Source organism: Lepidochelys kempii, chromosome 17, assembly GCF_965140265.1.
Source record: "Lepidochelys kempii isolate rLepKem1 chromosome 17, rLepKem1.hap2, whole genome shotgun sequence".
Classification (NCBI taxonomy): Eukaryota; Metazoa; Chordata; order Testudines; family Cheloniidae; genus Lepidochelys; species Lepidochelys kempii.
This window is the reverse complement of record NC_133272.1, coordinates 16,219,378-16,236,555: the sequence shown is the minus strand read 5'-3', so window position 1 is coordinate 16,236,555 and position 17,178 is coordinate 16,219,378. Positions and strand designations below refer to the sequence as shown.

The 17,178-nt window shown below is 38.1% G+C and overlaps 1 protein-coding gene across 6 annotated transcripts in view; it reads left to right on the top strand.

Moving 5' to 3' along the window:
• LOC140899642 (general transcription factor II-I-like) overlaps positions 1 to 16,243 on the top strand; it is a 76,474-nt gene extending 60,231 nt beyond the window's left edge. For 3 of the 6 annotated variants that reach the window (XR_012155401.1, XR_012155402.1, XR_012155403.1), the window contains 16 exons: positions 195 to 378; positions 858 to 916; positions 1,708 to 1,791; positions 2,283 to 2,375; positions 3,225 to 3,290; positions 3,850 to 4,033; positions 4,725 to 4,777; positions 6,923 to 7,033; positions 7,877 to 7,960; positions 8,773 to 8,956; positions 10,246 to 10,274; positions 11,827 to 11,910; positions 12,465 to 12,503; positions 13,082 to 13,157; positions 13,688 to 13,724; positions 14,681 to 16,243. Coding sequence is in view for 2 of the 6 variants with exons in the window: in XM_073315475.1 (XP_073171576.1) it covers positions 195 to 378; positions 858 to 916; positions 1,708 to 1,791; positions 2,283 to 2,375; positions 3,225 to 3,290; positions 3,850 to 4,033; positions 4,725 to 4,777; positions 6,923 to 7,033; positions 7,877 to 7,960; positions 8,773 to 8,956; positions 10,246 to 10,274; positions 11,827 to 11,910; positions 12,465 to 12,503; positions 13,082 to 13,140 (1,313 nt within the window). In the remaining 4 variants the exon portion in view is untranslated. Of the gene's footprint in view, positions 1 to 194; positions 379 to 857; positions 917 to 1,707; positions 1,792 to 2,282; positions 2,376 to 3,224; positions 3,291 to 3,849; positions 4,034 to 4,724; positions 4,778 to 6,922; positions 7,034 to 7,876; positions 7,961 to 8,772; positions 8,957 to 10,245; positions 10,275 to 11,826; positions 11,911 to 12,464; positions 12,504 to 13,081; positions 13,158 to 13,687; positions 13,725 to 14,680 lie in introns of those variants that run through there. The other 3 variants (XR_012155400.1, XM_073315475.1, XM_073315476.1) reach the window with 3 other exon arrangements.
• The last annotated feature ends 935 nt before the right edge of the window (positions 16,244 to 17,178 follow it).

Sequence of the window (17,178 nt, the reverse complement as noted above, 5' to 3'; positions counted from 1 at the left end):
AAAATCACTACATGCAGTGATTCCAAACTGTGGAATGATGGTGGGAAAGTTGTTTTAAACCCCTTCTCTCGTCCTTTTCTGATTCTGATTAGGGATGCTGCTGCCACTATAACTAATAAAAATGCCAACCTTACTAAGAACTATCAAAATAAAATGCCTCCCATCTGAGCTTGTCACATCATCTTCATTTTCAGCCCAGGCCCTGGGTCTTTCAGAGGCAGTGAAGGTTCCCTACCCTGTATTTGAATCGAATCCTGAGTACTTGTACGTGGAAGGCTTGCCAGAAGGAATCCCTTTCCGGAGTCCCACGTGGTTTGGAATTCCACGCCTTGAAAGAATTGTCCGTGGAAGTGGCAAAATCAAATTTATTGTTAAAAAGTAAGTTTATCATTTGGTTATTTTTAACTGCTGGTTGCTAAAATTATATGAAACTCTTTCTGGGGCTTTTGGGTTTTTAAATGCTGCCTAAGTTCACTTTGTTTTATCTATAAAAGACATATTTTAGTACATTCACTTTCTCTGATAAAAGGACATGCCTTGCTGATTAAATTTCACAAAATGAGGTGTATGTGCGTAATTGGAGTGTGTCATGCAATGTGTATCTAGGGAAGATAGTTTTACATCTTGAAGCATTTTTCCCACTAGAGTAAATGCAAAAAGCAAGGTACTTAGTCTTAGATTTTGGAACTCTTTCCTATTAATTTACATTGACTCATCCATACTTCAGATCTAAAAGACTGTTACAATGATTTATATAAATTTTTCTGAATCCCAATAAATATGTAAATAATTCACTGTACTTTTTTTTGTATCTCTAATTATTAGACTGCATTCTGTAACATATTTTACATTTTTAGGCCAGAGCTTGTCACTTCTTATTTGCCTGCTGGATTGGCTAGTAAAGTAAACACTAAAGGTAAGTGGTTAAACATTCCATACTGCCCTCACCCCAGAAGCCCAGATTCTGCTTCTCTTACCTGGCTGAGTAACAGCTTAGTACTTGAAAACTGTGTGGGCTACTGGCAGAGAGAGGTGCTACCTAACACAAGCAAGGGTGGTAGAATCTGGCCCAAAGGGTTTTCCTAAAAATACAAAACCTATATTCTTTTAAAACATTGGGAAATATAACAAAAGTCAGACATTAATATCTGCTTAAGAGCACACCGGTTATACCATTCATTTATTTTATGACCTGGAGCAACACAAATCTGGAGGATGTAAACTATACAAATGACAAAGCTCTTGGTTCTCATTGATTTTGCTGTTAACACCATCATCTAGTATGTAAATTGGAACTTAAAAAATAAAATTTCTTAGGGAAACTTTCAAGTTGTTTACAAAATAAAGATCTTTATAAATATCAAAATGAATTAACTTTTTGGATTAGGTAATAAAAAGTACCAAAGATGTAAATTCCATTTCAAACCAGTATGCTGAAGATACTACCTGTATTTATCTTGTGTAGTGCTCACAATCTGTAGTGGATATTGAATGAGTGTCTGTCAGACCTGCTTATTTCACAAGCAATAAATTCACTTTTTAAAGTTTGTGATCTTACCTGCATTGTTTTGATTTTATAAAGCACACCATTAAACAATACACATTGTATGTCAGATTATTTTGTTTGTGGGATGTTTCCAAATACTGTCTTTTGGGATCTGTGCAGTATGTCCATTACTGAAGAATAACAGTATTGTTGATTTGTAGCATTGAGTCCAAAGAGCTCAAAGAGAGCAAGAAGTCCTGCAAGCAATTCAAAGGTTCCAGAGATTGAGGTGACTGTTGAAGAAGGTAGGAAATCTCCCTTTAGGGAATATTCTTATTAAAGTAACTTGTAATAGTAACTGCAGAAGACCTTTCATCCACAATACAATTATATTATTTTAAAAAAATGGTCCTGTGTAGAAAACTCAATTTAACTTCACGATACCAGTTCTATTTTTCATTTCTGATTAACATAAATTATAGACAGAACGATGGCTCTGTCAAAGGTTGTTTCACAATACATTTGGATCCTTCATTCCAAAGAGAGAAATGAGAACTTGTTTTAAGGAAAATAATACAGAAGGGTGGACAATGACTAAATGGTGCTAAAGTATGTTATGTTTTAATTCCACAATCCTTAAAGCACTTCTAAACAGCATTTTTGTTCCACTGTTGACTCAGTTGTTTTACTTATAATCAGTTGCCATATTTCATCATTTTTGTTTCTCTCACAAGATGGTTACTTGTATGTTCTCTCTCGCTCTTAAATATTATAAAGTGTGTGTTCATTTCTGCAGGTCCTAATAAACCACAAACAGATGTTCGAACTAATTCTCAAACCAATGGATCCAATATGGGCTTCAAGCCACGAGGAAGAGAGTTTTCTTTTGGTAAATATTGTGGGTTTTAATCTGTCTTGATAGCCTTTGTTAATTTTGATATTTGGAAGTTTTTGAGATTTGATAATAGTAGAGAGGTTTTTTTAACAGTGATATCTTCTTTCTGCATTTGATGACTGAGTTACATGCAAATTCAAAAAGCATTTATCGGGATAGGTGATCACAGAACTCAGAAGATTAGGATATCTGCAGCTCACAGTAATCATCAGAGAGCAGGTCTCTGACCATGGTTCCCTGCTTTTAGAAGACATATTTGGGGCAGTCATGTGAAGGAGTTTTAACTTTTCCTCCCTGTTGTGGGTTTGCCCTGTGCAGGGTTATCAACACGATAGTCACAAAACGTAAAACACAAAAACCGTTCCATTTGCTTAGTAATAAAGTTTAGAATGGAGTTAGAAGGGTTAGTATTGATTTGTGATAAATATCTATCCTTTCACGAAACTAGTATCGAGATCACATTTCTCAAGGAAATACCATGTCTGTCTGGCCTTTTCAAAGTTTGGGTGCTAGCTCAGATTATTCTGTGTGCCTCTGAGAACTGTAATATATCACTGTTGAATTCATTACAGTTGACTCTTTGGTTCATTCATTAACTGAGATCTTTTGTAAAGCTTCAAGGAGAAGAGTCTTAGTAGTGGTTATGAGTTAGGATTAAAAGGGAATGGTTCAATGCTCTTTAGTGTGTGATAGCAATTTTGTTCATTTTTGACTTCATAGTAGTCGGTAAACAATTTTTGTAAATGTTTAAAAATATATATATAAATACACAGTTCCTAGACAGATTTTTTTGCTCAATACAAGTATACAAATGCTAATCTAACTCTTCTGATTTCCTGACAGAGGCTTGGAATGCCAAAATTACTGACCTAAAACAAAAAGTTGAAAATCTTTTTAATGAAAAATGTGGTAAGCATATCAACCTTTTTTAAGATGTATCTTTTAGAGCTTGATGAGATAACTTGGTTAGGCGTGTACGTTGTGTCTGATGGTGCTGTTCGTACACAGATTTTGAAAGGCTCTAATAGCCTTGCAGACTCTGGGCCCTGTTATCTCCCAGGAGATTGATTCTCACATCGCAGATTGAAAATTCCAAATGATCGGATTCCCCCTAAGTTTTCCATGTAAGGCTGGGAATGGAGGAGTGGTGCAGGGGTTTGGCTTCAAAAATCCACAGACATCCTGTGGTCCACCAGAAACCCATTAGTTCCATATTGCTATGTACTCCTTGTTGCTCAGCCAGACAACATGGCTGCAAGAGGAGCTGTGCTGTTAGGGACTCAAACACTCTCTCAGGAAGAGGCGCTTGCTTGATTTACTGCAGACTTGAGATTTCCCCCTTGCATGTATGTGGAAGGTATCTGAGGAGCATGGCCCACTTTCTGCCCACCAGCAGTGTTGGAAACCTAACTCCCTTCTTCAGGATAAAATACTAGTTTTCTAATTTTAATGCTCTCTTTCATTTCAGGGGAAGCTCTGGGGCTTAAAGATCCTGTCAAGGTCCCATTTGCGTTATTTGAATCCTATCCAGAGGATTTCTACGTGGAAGGACTACCTGAGGGGGTGCCATTCCGCCGACCATCTACTTTTGGCATTCCAAGATTGGAGAAGATCCTGCGAAACAAATCTAAGATAAAATTTATCATAAAAAAGTAAGAGAACTGTGTGTGTCAATGGAAATGAGCTGCAAAGCTTAAAAAAACAAAGATTAAGCCCTGAAGAGTGCTAGATTCCTCCATTAACCACACTAGTGTATATGTACTGAAATGTCTAGCAAACCGGGAAACGTCAGAGGATTTTTCAGATCTGGAGAAGGATATGTTAATAGTTTTCTATGCTGAATGCTCTTCAAAGCCTGCTTAATGGGGAGTAGCACACAGTTCTGGGCTTATTTCGATTTTAATGTTGACTTTGCATTTCCCCTTTAGTGGGAGCGGCAGGCTTTGCAGTTAAGTCATTTGTAGCTAAAAGGTCACCAACACTGCAGCAAGGAGTAAGGATGTTAAATCAAACTTCTGAGGGATGACACAAACTCCAATTTTCAGAATTTTGTCAAGTGTCCGTCTTGCAACATGGTGGTGCCGATCCCTGATCTTTAGAGTAAAAACACTGATATTAGGGATTTAACAGCTATACTGTGGTGAAGGTAGAAAACCAAAATGATCAGTCATCTTGTTAACTTTATGTGTAACATCCTGGCTAGCATTATTATACTAACTTTGCTCTCCCTGTCCTGACCACTCAGTTTTGACAGCTAGTATTTCCTTTGTTGTTGGATGGAAATGATGGATTGAGTGTAATTTTACTGTTCTATATGAAATGTTCAAATCTGTTCATCTGCAGGCCTGAGATGTTCGAGGCAGCGATTAAGGAAAGCTCTGCTAAAAGTCCCCAGAGTAAGTTTTACGACAGCTAAGGAGTTTGGATGGTGATCTGTCTTGGGCTGCTTTCAAATTTCAGGAATGTTGCCCAGTATAAACCAATTCCTGAAAACTTCACGGTATATTTACTGGAAAGTCTTATCCAAGTAGAAATCAAGACACAGCCTTAACTATGGTGCCACTGGTATACTTCTATGATAAAGATATGTCCCTACTCTGAGGAGCTGTAAAGCTATTATATTTTCTTGACTTCTGTCTAGTTCCTCAACTCAGCAATGCAGCTTCAGTAATGGCTTTCTTGTTTATCAGTCAGCTTTGTTTCAGAGTAGTAGCCGTGTTAGTCTGTATCCGCAAAAAGAACAGGAGTACTTGTGGCACCTTAGAGACCTGTTAGTCTGTAAGGTGCCTCAAGTACTCCTGTTCTTTTAGTTAGCTTTGTATAATCTAAAGACTCAGATCCCTTTGCACTGGCTGTTACAATGCCTCCTTCAAAGCAGTAGGAGGCTGTGGGTCAGGTAAAGCTTTACAGTGCTGGAGTGCACCCTCCAAGGTCTGAGGAGCCACTTTGCTCCGACTCCAACTTGTAATGCAGCGTTGACAAGGGAGCAAAATGCAGGGAGCTGTAAAAGTCCATGTGTCAATCCAATGAAAAGGATTGAGGTACTGGTTAATGGCTCATACTGTACTCCCAAATTGTGACCTGGAGCAGGTATTCCATAGAAGAAGTTGGTTTTCTAGGGTGTATTCATTGGACCTGATGCTACTCTCAGTGGTTTAAATCAGAGGTTACTCCAGGGGTGGGCAAACTATGGCCCGCGGGCCACAACTGGCCCGCGGGACTGTCCTGCCCAGCCCCTGAGCTCCCAGCTAGGGGGGGCTCGCCCCCGTCCCTTCTCCTCTGCAGCCACGCCGGCAGCGTGGCTTGAGCCCACCCACGTCCCAGGCTTTCAAATAACCCTGTCCTGCTGCTCTGATCAGCATGGTAAGGGGAGGGAGGGAGGGCAGGAGATCCTGGGGGCAGTCAGGGGACAGGGGGCAGTTGGATGGGGTAGAGGTTCGGGGGGGGTGGGGAGTGCGGTCAGGAGACAGGGAGCAGGAGGGGTTGGATGGGGGTGGGGTCCCGGGGTGTTGGGAGGGCACAGGGAGCAGGTGTGATGGATAGGGGGTAAGGTCCTGGGGGGACAGTTAGGGACGGGGGTCCTGGAAGGGTGCGGTCAGGGGACAAGGAGTGGGGGAGGGATGAATGGGTTGGGGGTCCCAGGGGGCGGGGGTGTGGATTGGGAGCGGGGCAGATGGGACAGGGAGCCGGGGTGGGGTGGGGTGGATAGGGTATGGGGTCCTGGGGGGATGGTTAGGGGAGGGGGCGGTCAGGGGACAAGGAGTAGGGGGGGTTGGATGGGTCGGGAGTTCTTAAGGGGGCAGTCTGGGTGTGGGAAGTGGGAGGAGGCAGATAGGGGGTTGGGGCCAGGCTGTTTGGGGAGGCCCAGCCTTCCCTACCCGGCCCGCCATACTGTTTCGCGACCCCAGTGTGGCTCTCAGGTCAAAAAGTGTGCCCACCCCGGTTACTCCACTGAAGTTAGTGAAGTTACACCAGTGTAAAGGTAGTGTCAGTGAGAGCAGGATCAGGAACGAAACATACTGGACCAGATCCTCAGTTGTTGTAGGCATAGCTCCATTAAAGTCAGCGATAAAAGATTTCCTGTGTGGGTGAGAATTTAATATTCCACTATTTGTTCTTTTGATCAATATTGTTTACTAGTGTTGAGTGCTCTAGTTTATTGCTTTGACCAAAACATGAAAATATCCACACATTCTTTTTTAAAAATAACATGTCATCGGAAAACCTGCTAGGCAAGGAAAAAGAGGCCCTTGTAACATACATTAACCCTTTCTCTTGACTTTGGTAGTTTGTAAGAAATAGTTGAAGGGTAAACTTTTAGAAGTGAAGTCCCATTTTCAGTAATGACTTAAGCACTTCCGAGCCTAAGTGTCATTGACAGTCAAGGGACTTAGTCATTTATACTAAGTCCTTTTGGAAATTGCATTTTTTTTTACTGCAAATCTGTTTCTCCCCCAATGTTTCCTTTTTTTTCTGCTGGAAAGGTGTTAGCCCATCTTCAGCCATTTTGCTCATACTTCAAATTCCTGTTTCTGTTTAAGGAAAAACCAGTTCATCCAATACATCAAATACAACAAGCACCACAACAAAGCCAGTGGTGAACACAGCCGCAGGGGTTGAAGATCTTAACATCATTCAAGTGACTATACCAGGTAGGTGGGTGCTCTGATTTTACTGCTGCTTACTGTTTACAGCTCTCATTCTTCATGGCAGGAGCTCTTTGCCTAATGTTACCACTTGCCCCCCCATCCTGATTTGCCCTTTGGCTCATCCTGTCTTATATATAGTACAGTCTACAAAGAGTATCACTTAATAGCCTCTTTTAAGTGGCCTTTGTCTGCACTGTTGTCACATTGATGGTTTTTTAAACTTTTATGATTGTGTACTAAGTAAAATCTGCAGAAAAATGAATCTCAGTTCAGTTCCTATTTGCAGGTGGTCACATCTGCACCACCCCCGCCCCATCACATGCTAAATTAAGCGTTAATTTGCAACTTTGTTGGCAGTCTCAGTAGACAGAATTAGGATTAAATTATCATGGAGATTCTTTTCCCCAGAAGTGGTCACTTTAGCTCAGGGATAAATTACGCTGGTTAGGTAGTGTGGGAAAGCTTCCACTGTGGCTAAATAGAGGATTTCAGTCCCCAGTCTTACACTGTCACTTCATTTACTTAAAATAAGTCATGATTGTAAATAATGGGTTTATTCAATAAATTTTCTCCTTTTAATAAATCTAACATTGTCCTGTAAATATTTTGAAATCATTTTCAGGCTTATTTAAAACTGCAACTTTTTATAGTTCGCATATTTACAAAATCCTCCATTACTGCTATAACCAAAAAAAACAGTGAAAAGGCCTATTTTTGTTCTGATTACTAAATGCTTAATAAAGCAATCATCTATTCTTGTTTTAAATAAGCACTCGTGCAGTCAGTACTGCACTAGTTAAAGAGGAAAATCACCTGCTAAATCCTGACACTGACAATTTCTTTCAGATGATGAAAGTGAAAGATTATCAAAAGTAGAAAAGGCTCGACAACTGAGAGAACAAGTAAATGATCTCTTCAGCAGGAAGTTTGGTAATTTTTTTTATTTCTGATTTGAAATAGCTTTGAAAATAACCAGTGATTTACATTTTGGTTTTAAATAAGTATAACCTATAGTATATAATATCCATTACAGTTGATGTTTTTGCACTGTATATATAACCAATATGTAATTTTTTTAATCTGTAATTATATGCCCCAGCTTCCACAGAAATCTAGTTTGAGGGCTAAATTGTTTGGTGTTTTTTAAACCAAGAAATTCCTGTGATTATAGATTAATAAATATTTTACTTTTAAACCCAAAATTTGCTTAAAGCTACACAGTCCTGATCAGTTAACACCTTAAAATGTTAAAGTGGAAAGAATTTTTTAAGTCTTATTTACCCTTTCACTGTTCAGTTTTTCTTTATTTTTTATACTGTGTTCAGATTGGATGATGAAATTCGCCTACTTAGTTTCTTTTTGTTGGTTCTTCACTAGCAATGGGCTGTGTTGCTTTCATTGTGAGAGGAAACACTTTTTCCCTTCATTAAAATGTCTGAGTATTCTTTTTTTAATTTATTTTTATAAAACCTAAATTTTAGTCCTTTATATATTGAACTGTGATAGTTGGATACTAGTGACTATCGTGAACCATAACCTTCATGAGTGTAGCTTGTAACACAGTTCATTTGAAAATTACTCAATGTAATGTTTAAATGGCAAGTGCATTTTAAGGTTATAGCACTTGAGATTATTTTAAATGCTTGTTTTCACATCACTTGATTTTCTTACTGCCCTGAGTATTTGTAAACTGAGATTTGTAGACTTGGGTCACAGTTCAAATCACAGCGTCTCTTATTTAGGTGAAGCAATCGGTATGAATTTCCCTGTGAAAGTCCCATACAGAAAAATCACCATAAACCCTGGCTGTGTGGTGGTGGATGGAATGCCTCCTGGAGTGGCATTTAAAGCTCCCAGTTATCTGGAAATCAGCTCCATGAGAAGGATTTTGGAATCAGCAGAATTTATAAAATTTACTGTTATTCGGTATGTGACTGTCATTTTACTGTCATTGGTTATATAATGTAACCATGATTATCCAGATGTCATGAGAATAGCCAATACTTTTGGAAAAATCAGTGTTTCAGAAAATTGAGGGAATCTTCAATATAATAAATGTGGGGAGGCATCGACTCTGTTTTGAATAACAAGCAGTTGAGGTTATTTTAAATTCAAATAATTGAGGGTGCACAGCATTAACATGAAAATTCTTGGGAGTAAGCATACATAGGAACATTGATTACATTGACTCGTAAAAACAACGAGGAGTCCCTGTGGCACCTTACAGACTAACACGAAAGCTTATGCCCAAATAAACATGTTAGTCTCTAAGGTGCGACAAGGACTCCTCGTTGTTTTTGCTGATACAGACTAACACGGCTACCTCTCTGAAAATTGACTTGTAAGTGATTTCTAACACACCAATTGAAACCTGCTCCTATGGTACAGCTTATCGCTATTCAAAAAGTTATGGACCTTGCTGTCAAGGCTGTTAGATTGAGAATTCTTTCCTTTGCACAACAGAATTCGTAGATCCACAAGCTTGTTTGTTCTTAACAGTAAATTGTATATCTGTAGTAGTTTAAATTTCCAGATCAGCATGACTATGTTTTAAAAGTCGTGAGTACATGATTGGATTCCTGAAGTTTAAGATTTTCAGTTGCTGTTTTGCCTAACATTCTTGAGAATGTGTCCCTCTTAAAATCAGTTCAGGTACTGTCTTTTGATAAAATATGATGATTACCCTGGAAGTTAGTTTAATCAAGAGATAAATGGTTTTGCTTATACTGTGGAATAAATGAGATTTTCGAATCTGTACAGATGATGAGTCAAGAAAGTGAAAACATAAACACTTAGATTCTATTCGGGTTTGCAAGCGATCAAATCCAGCAGTTCTGTTAGCTAGCAAGGAGTTTCTAAAAAGTCAATTTAGAGAGGTCCAAATTTTGCAGCTCTTAATCAAGATTGTTTTTGAGCTCGTGAGTCTTGATCAATATAAGAACATGCAGTATTTGGGCCCAAGTGAAGATTTGATTCTCTTAGCAACTGGTTGAAGGAAGAACTTGCACCTTCTTATCGATGTAAAATTGACACAGTCTGCTGGATAAACCACTCTGCTCCAGGGGGGAACTATGCGAGACTATTGCAGTCACTCCTTTTACTGTGCTCTGTTCTGAACCCTCAGGTGAGGCCCTCCATAAAAGAGAGAGATTGTACAGTAAAAGTGATCTTAAAAGCATTAAGTATTCCTATTTTTTGTTTTGTTTTTTTAACAGACCATTTCCAGGACTTGTGATTAACAACCGTAAGTATTCCATTTTTTGTCACTTTGAATTCTGTTCAATGTATCACTCCACAGGGCATGCTAGATTATTGTAGCATTATCCCAGGGTGGCAGAAGGTCCAGAGCATTAACTGCTAAATATGGATAACTTATTTCCTTAGTACTTAGTCAGGAAATGTAAACATGCTTGGTTTATTTATGGAAGGACCTTTGGGGGGGAGGGATAGCTCAGTGGTTTGAGCATTGGCCTGCTAAACTCAGGGTTGTGAGTTCAATCCTTGAGTGGGCCATTTACGGATCTGGGGCAGAAATTGGGGATTGGTCCTGCTTTGAGCAGGGGGTTGGACTAGATGACCTCCTGAGGTCCCTTCCAACCCTGAGATTCTATGATTCTATGACTTACAAAACCACATGAGCTCAGCGCTAGTTTAGAACTTGCCCAGTTAGACTCATACAAGATTCTCTTCACCTCAGGTGTGGCTGCATTTCAATAGCAGTTGACATGCAGAAGCTTTTCAATAGCCACACAAAGGAAAAATTGGAGTGAAAAATTGTGTTCAGGTGAGAATTTAGGGAGACAGAATGTAATTACCAATTAGGACTTGGGCCAGGACACCCAAATATTGTGAAAAATGCCCAGGTGTTTTCAGTTATCTAAAATAGTCATGACCTTGGTTTTAAGCCTCATTTGAAAAACAGTACCTCTGGTAGCACAGCATTCCTTGTCAGGCGCTGAGCCATTGATATACTACAGATTCGGAGGGCAAACCCCTACCAGCATTACTTCTCTCTTACCCGGATTGAGCCTCAGTCAGCCAGCTCTCATCCATTGCTGAGTACCCCCTTTACACTGGGTAAGATGCTCAATTATATCAGCTGGAAGTGTCAGTGTGCTCTACTGACTAGAGTGCCTTCAGGATCTTCTCACTGTCTCTCCCATTGGCCCCATATATCCTGTGTCATCGTCCGAAAGAGAGCCCTCCATTCGGAAGAGCAATTCCTGGCAGGGGCTCCAGAGAAATGTATGAGGGGAAGAAAGGACCCACTTAAGAGCAACCCTGTCCACTGCTACATAGAACTGCAGGAGTCAATAGCATAACACATCATTGGCAATTGAGAGCAGCTGATAGACGCTTGATTTTCTTCCACCACTGGAAGGAGATTGATAATAAGATGAGGTCCTATTTCTTTCCCATACAAATGTCTGCCATCACGTCCTCAATGGTCAAGGCAGTCTGAGGTGTCTAGATACAGAGAGATTTGTCTATTGCTTCAATAATGTTAGTGGTCTTGCCATTTGTTTTATACTATCCTTTGAAAACCAGTCTTTTTTAGCATTATAAAGGGTGATGTTAGCTCAGGGATTATAATGAATCTTTAGGTTCTGAGGGAAGAGAAGTGGAAAACACTTCTATTGAGCAGAAGAGGGTATATTATTCAGTTACTGTGAATATAACTTGTTTATGCAACAGGTTCACCGGGTGGAACATATAATAAAATATAGATGCCATTTGACAGTTTGAGGGGCCTTTTCTTTTTAAACCTAAACAATTGACTGTATTTATTCTCTCAGAGTTGATGGAGAAAACTGAATCAGAAACACCAGCCAAGGCACCAACACCGGCTCCTGCTCCTGCACCGGCACCAGTAGTACAAGGTGAATATAGAGGTGTAATAAATCGCTTTTTGAAGGGTGATAGGAGTCAGATTATAGGGCTTGCTAACTAATGAAATTGTTGCCTGATAATAGGCTGTATTCTAGGAATGCAAAGACTGATGATGTTGATATTCCAGATTTTACTTTGAAAGAGTGTATGCTCTTCTGTATAAAGAAAGGTGTTTTCCCCCTACATTTATCCACATTAAATTTCATTTGCCATTTTGTTGCCCAATCACTTAGTTTTGTGAGATCTTTTTGAAGTTCTTCACAGTCTGCTTTAGTCATAACTATCTTGAGCAGTTTAGTATCATCTGCAAACTTTGCCACCTCACTGTTTACCCCTTTCTCCAGATCATTTATTTTACTACATCAGATTTTACTTTTTAATTATCTTCAGCAGGTCACAGTTGTTGTATCTTGGACACAATATTTGAAAGTGGTCATAGGAGAGAATATTCACGAGCTTTCCCAAGACTTGCTGTAATATTTATCTTATGCACATTGTTTAAACTACATGTTTATTAATTTTATTATATATTTTTTAATTTAAGAGCCAGCTGAACCAAGCCAAATAGAAGTATCTGTAGAAGGTAAGTGACTGCTGTCAGTTATTATAAAAACTATTTATTTTTTAGTGATTTTGAGTAAGGTTGCATCACTTCTAATAAAAGTAAAAAGATAAAGTGGTGGTTAATCAAAACACAAGTCATTCTCTTTTGGTTCCCTTCCTGGTTCTGCATGAAGTGTTGGTTTGCATGATAATCATACAGCCACTATATGAAATTTACTCTGCAGTAAAAATTTGTTACTCAGATTTTGTTTTACAATGAAGTTTATGAATTGTTGTTCTTAATAAGTCATGACTTTGCGTAGGTGTGCATTTGAGTGATGACTTATATCCTAAATGATGTCTGTCTTTATTCAAAGCAGTTTTTCCCACAATTCACATGACTGAATGTTGCCATCACCAGAGAAAAAAATATTTTCCATAGAAGTGCACCATTTTGAGTGCCGTTTTGCTATTTAATCATTTTCATGATTTGAATTTTAAAAGATACATGGATATTTTCTTAATATTCACTCAGCAGTTATTGACTTTTCCTGTGCAATACTGTCATTGATATTAATGAAACTTTTGTAGAAAGAATTCTTGTTTCTTTTTCAACAGACATAGCAGAAACAGAAGAAAGTTCTCAAATAAAACAGGAGCCAGATCCAACGTGGTAGACCTTATCAATATTAGGGTAAAATAATTTAGTATCTGTCAAAATTAATAGTTATTAGGGAATAGTGTTTTACACCTCTTTGTAGGGAATGCACGTCGTATGGCTAAGGCACAAGGCTGGATGTCAGGAGAGTAGCGCTTTCTTACTGGCTCTGTCATTGCTTTGGCCTGTGACTTTATGCAAGTCCTTTTGTCTGTCTGTGGCTCACCCAGGTACTGTCCGGCTTAATTAAAGCTTGTGAGGCATTCAAATACTAGTTTGATGAGTGCCATAGTACTACCTATAAATAAAACTGAATTATGATTACATACCTAAGTCGATCTAAGACTTAATTAATTAATGTTTGTAAAGAGTTTTGACATGCTTGGGTGCAAAGGATGTTGTTGTTGGTATAGCCTTAAATTGTAATTAAGCATGGTATTTCTTCTTCATTTTAATATTGCCTGAATTTGAGAAACACATGGTACAATAATTAGCTTTGATTTAAAAAAAAAATGTGATTGCTGTTCATTTTAAAAGTTTTGTTTCTTACTTTCTTTTAACCTCAGAAAAATCTCAGTTCAAGTTTTGGGACAAAGATTCAGGGTAAATCTTATTTTATTTGAGCTAGTTTTTCCATTTCTAGTTCTCATAACAGAATTCTGGTGGCAGTTGAAACGGTACTAGTTATGGTGTTATCCCAACAAATAAAAATATGCAGAGTTATAATTTACTTTTAAGGATTTATTTTGTTATAAACCATTCAGAAAAAATGCTAAATATTAAGAATTATTACAGCTGCACTTATTTTTCCAAGTCTGAATTTATTAAAAAGCTCTCAACCAAGCTTTTTTAGTTTTGAGCTTTGGTACTTTTGTAACATCTGTCAACTTGATTAACATAAAGACGGGTTGTATTTGTCTAATACAGTCATGCTATGATCTCCCTTTCTAAAAGTAAGAAAATGCTATTGACTATATTCATCACAAAGTTGATAATTTGAGATTGGATATCAATTAAAATTTTCCACGGCTGAGATCTGTTGGTTGGTCAAGTAGTATTTCAATGGTAGAAATTCCATTGTTTGAAATATTTAAGATAGACTAGACAAAGCATTAGAAAATGTTGGGAATAATCCTTTCTTTTCAGGGAGATGGACTTAACCGAACAGATGTTTAAAGGCCTGTTGTAACTTCTATTAACCAAATTCTACACACCTCATCTGGTTTAAATTCCCATTGAAGTTTGTGGGAGTTTTGTCTGAGTAAGGGCTGCAGAATTTGGTCTCTGTTTCTTTGTCACTCTTGCTATTTTACAATTGTGCCCACCTAATGGATTCAACAGAGAATTTACATCAAGTGAAATGCCTGGGTTAGAGAACACTCAAGCACATACTTAAGCCCATTCTTATTCAGAAAAGCATGTGATTTGGTACTTTCACGAATCATAGCCTAAATGAGGACTTGAAGAGATATACATGAATTTCTCAAGTACTAGTATGTACAATAGGATACATAGCTGCAATGAAACTAACTTCACCTTTGTACTTTTTTTCTATCTAGTCAGAAGCATGCAGTCTGGAGAAGAGCTTGCTGGGACTGTCCTGAGCTGTGTAATATAATTGTATAAGAGAAGTACCTTCTATACAAACCCTTTTTGTACTTTTAGATAGAAATGTCTACTTTTTCAGCAGTTCTGTGAATTGACTTAAAGCAAAGAGTGACTGTAGATTTGGAAAGGCTGGTTATATATTATAAGGATTAAATTTGAGGCAGCAATGCTGAAAAAATGACAGGGATTAATTAAGATTTTAAAAAAATCAACAGGAATTTAGAGGCCATCTACATTTCCCAATAAAGTAGAATTGTACTGTGCCTGGATGCATCTCAGCTTTTACGATGAAGAAAAATACCTACAGTAGTTCATTGATTTTCTGTTTTTGGGAAAAAAATTAATGATTTTTGGTTCTTTCTCCTTAATGGCTGATTGGACAATACTATCTGTATATTTGAACTAATTTTTCCTATGATATCTATCTCAATTCATATGTTTTTCATAAATAAATAAAAGATGAACTCGTTCACCTGACCGTTAGTATGCATTAATAAAATGAGCTACAGCTCACTTCATTGGAGCTGTAGCTCACGAAAGCTTATGCTCAAATATATTTGTTAGTCTCTAAGGTGCCACAAGTCCTCCTTTTCTTTTTGCGAATACAGACTAACACGGCTACTACTCTGAAACCTGTCATTAATAAAATGGACTATGAAATGGTCAGTATCTCAGTGTGTGGATGAGGAACAAATTTAAATTGAGCCTTTTCTTATATTTTGTTCCATTATTTCAAAGTAGAGAGTGTATGTTTTATCAGGGTATCACACGGTTTATGTAAGAGAAGGGTCCAGTCTTGCAGTCCTAATGCAGGCAAAACTCCCATGGACTTATGTGAGAGTTTTACATGAGGACTGCTGGATGATGCCCTTTAATTCACTTAGAACCAGTTATGGACACTTAAGCAACTAAGCTGCTGTAAGACCTAGTATGTTGAGAGTTAAGTTACCTGTAGTCCTTTCTGATTGCTCCCCACATCTTGTAAAAGACAAATGTAAGCGTTTTAAAATTTAACGAACCATAAGAGATGTAAAATGCTGGCTATGTGATTAAGCTCTATAGAGTAAATATGGAGTATTGTAAAATTTTCTTTTTGGGGATGACTGCGTTATGCACAAATGGGTAAATCTTCTTTCCAGGTTGCAGAAAGAAATAAATTTCTCATGGTTTTCACGACTACCCATGCAGTATAAATTGATGTATTTTGAAGAAAATCGTTTTAGCTATAATTTTTTTTTAAAAAGATAGGTAAAATATGATTTAGCGTATTTATAAATTCAGATTAAATAAACACAATCCATTCATGCCTTTCTGACACAAATCCAGCTTTACAGGTCTCTTTTTATTACATCTTTGATGAAACTTTTTGGAAGGATCTAGTTTAATTTGGTATAATAAATGTGTATGAACTTGGAATATATAGCAGAGGAAATATTTTAAAGTCACTGCCAAGGTATTTTCAGAACCACATGATTTCTGCAATTCTAAAGCCACAAGATAGGCTGCAGTCAAGCTCCTCCAAGAGCTGCAGAACCTTTTTTTTTTTTTTTTACTGGTGAGATTTTTCAGAAGTGCTCAGTGTAGGTCCAGCTGGTTCCAGTGAAATGAATGGGAGTTCTACCATTGACTTCAATGGGAGCAGAGTTAGGTTCATGCTGAGCCCCTTTGAAAAGACCACTCTGTTTCTAATTCTTGTAGTTGCAAAGAAAGCCTTCCAGGTATGAATCAAATTGAAATTGATGCATGTGCTGCCTTCCTGATTCTGTAGATGGACTGTAGTCAGACGCATGTGAACTGCCCCATTCTGCTAGATTTGTTTGTTAATTCTGAACCCTGCTGATGTTGTTTCAGAATTTAACCATTAAGTATTTCAGTGCCGATCATTATAATAGAAGTGTTCAATTAATGTACTTCTACATAATTGTTTGAAGTGCTAGATATTGGGACAACAGCCATTTGTGGAGCAGCGGTTGCTAGAATGGGGAACTAGTTTAAGTACCACTCAAAAATTTTGCGTCAACGCTGACTCTGCCTCTAAGGAGGACAAAAGTGGTGCATCCGTTCTGCATGCCTCAGCTGCCTCCTGCATGCCAAAAATCTAAACTGCCCTCTGCACAGCTACTAAGCCTTCCAGCTTCTCTCAGCAATGCATTTTTATATATTGCTAATGGAATAATATATAGAAGAGTGAAAACTCAAAATGTGGGTGTGGCACAAAAATCAATAGAATTTAAAAAAATCAGATAACACGGAAACTGCAGAATTTATGTCCGGCTTGCTGCGGAGGTTTGGGAAAGTTATACTCTTCCAACACAAGAACTGAAAATGGAAAACCAATGCAATAGTTATATTTAAAAAATAGATTTATGTACATTGCATCTGTCCATCTGATGGCTTATAACAGTGCTGTATGAAAGTCTGTACACATCATTCAGTGTTCAACACTGCT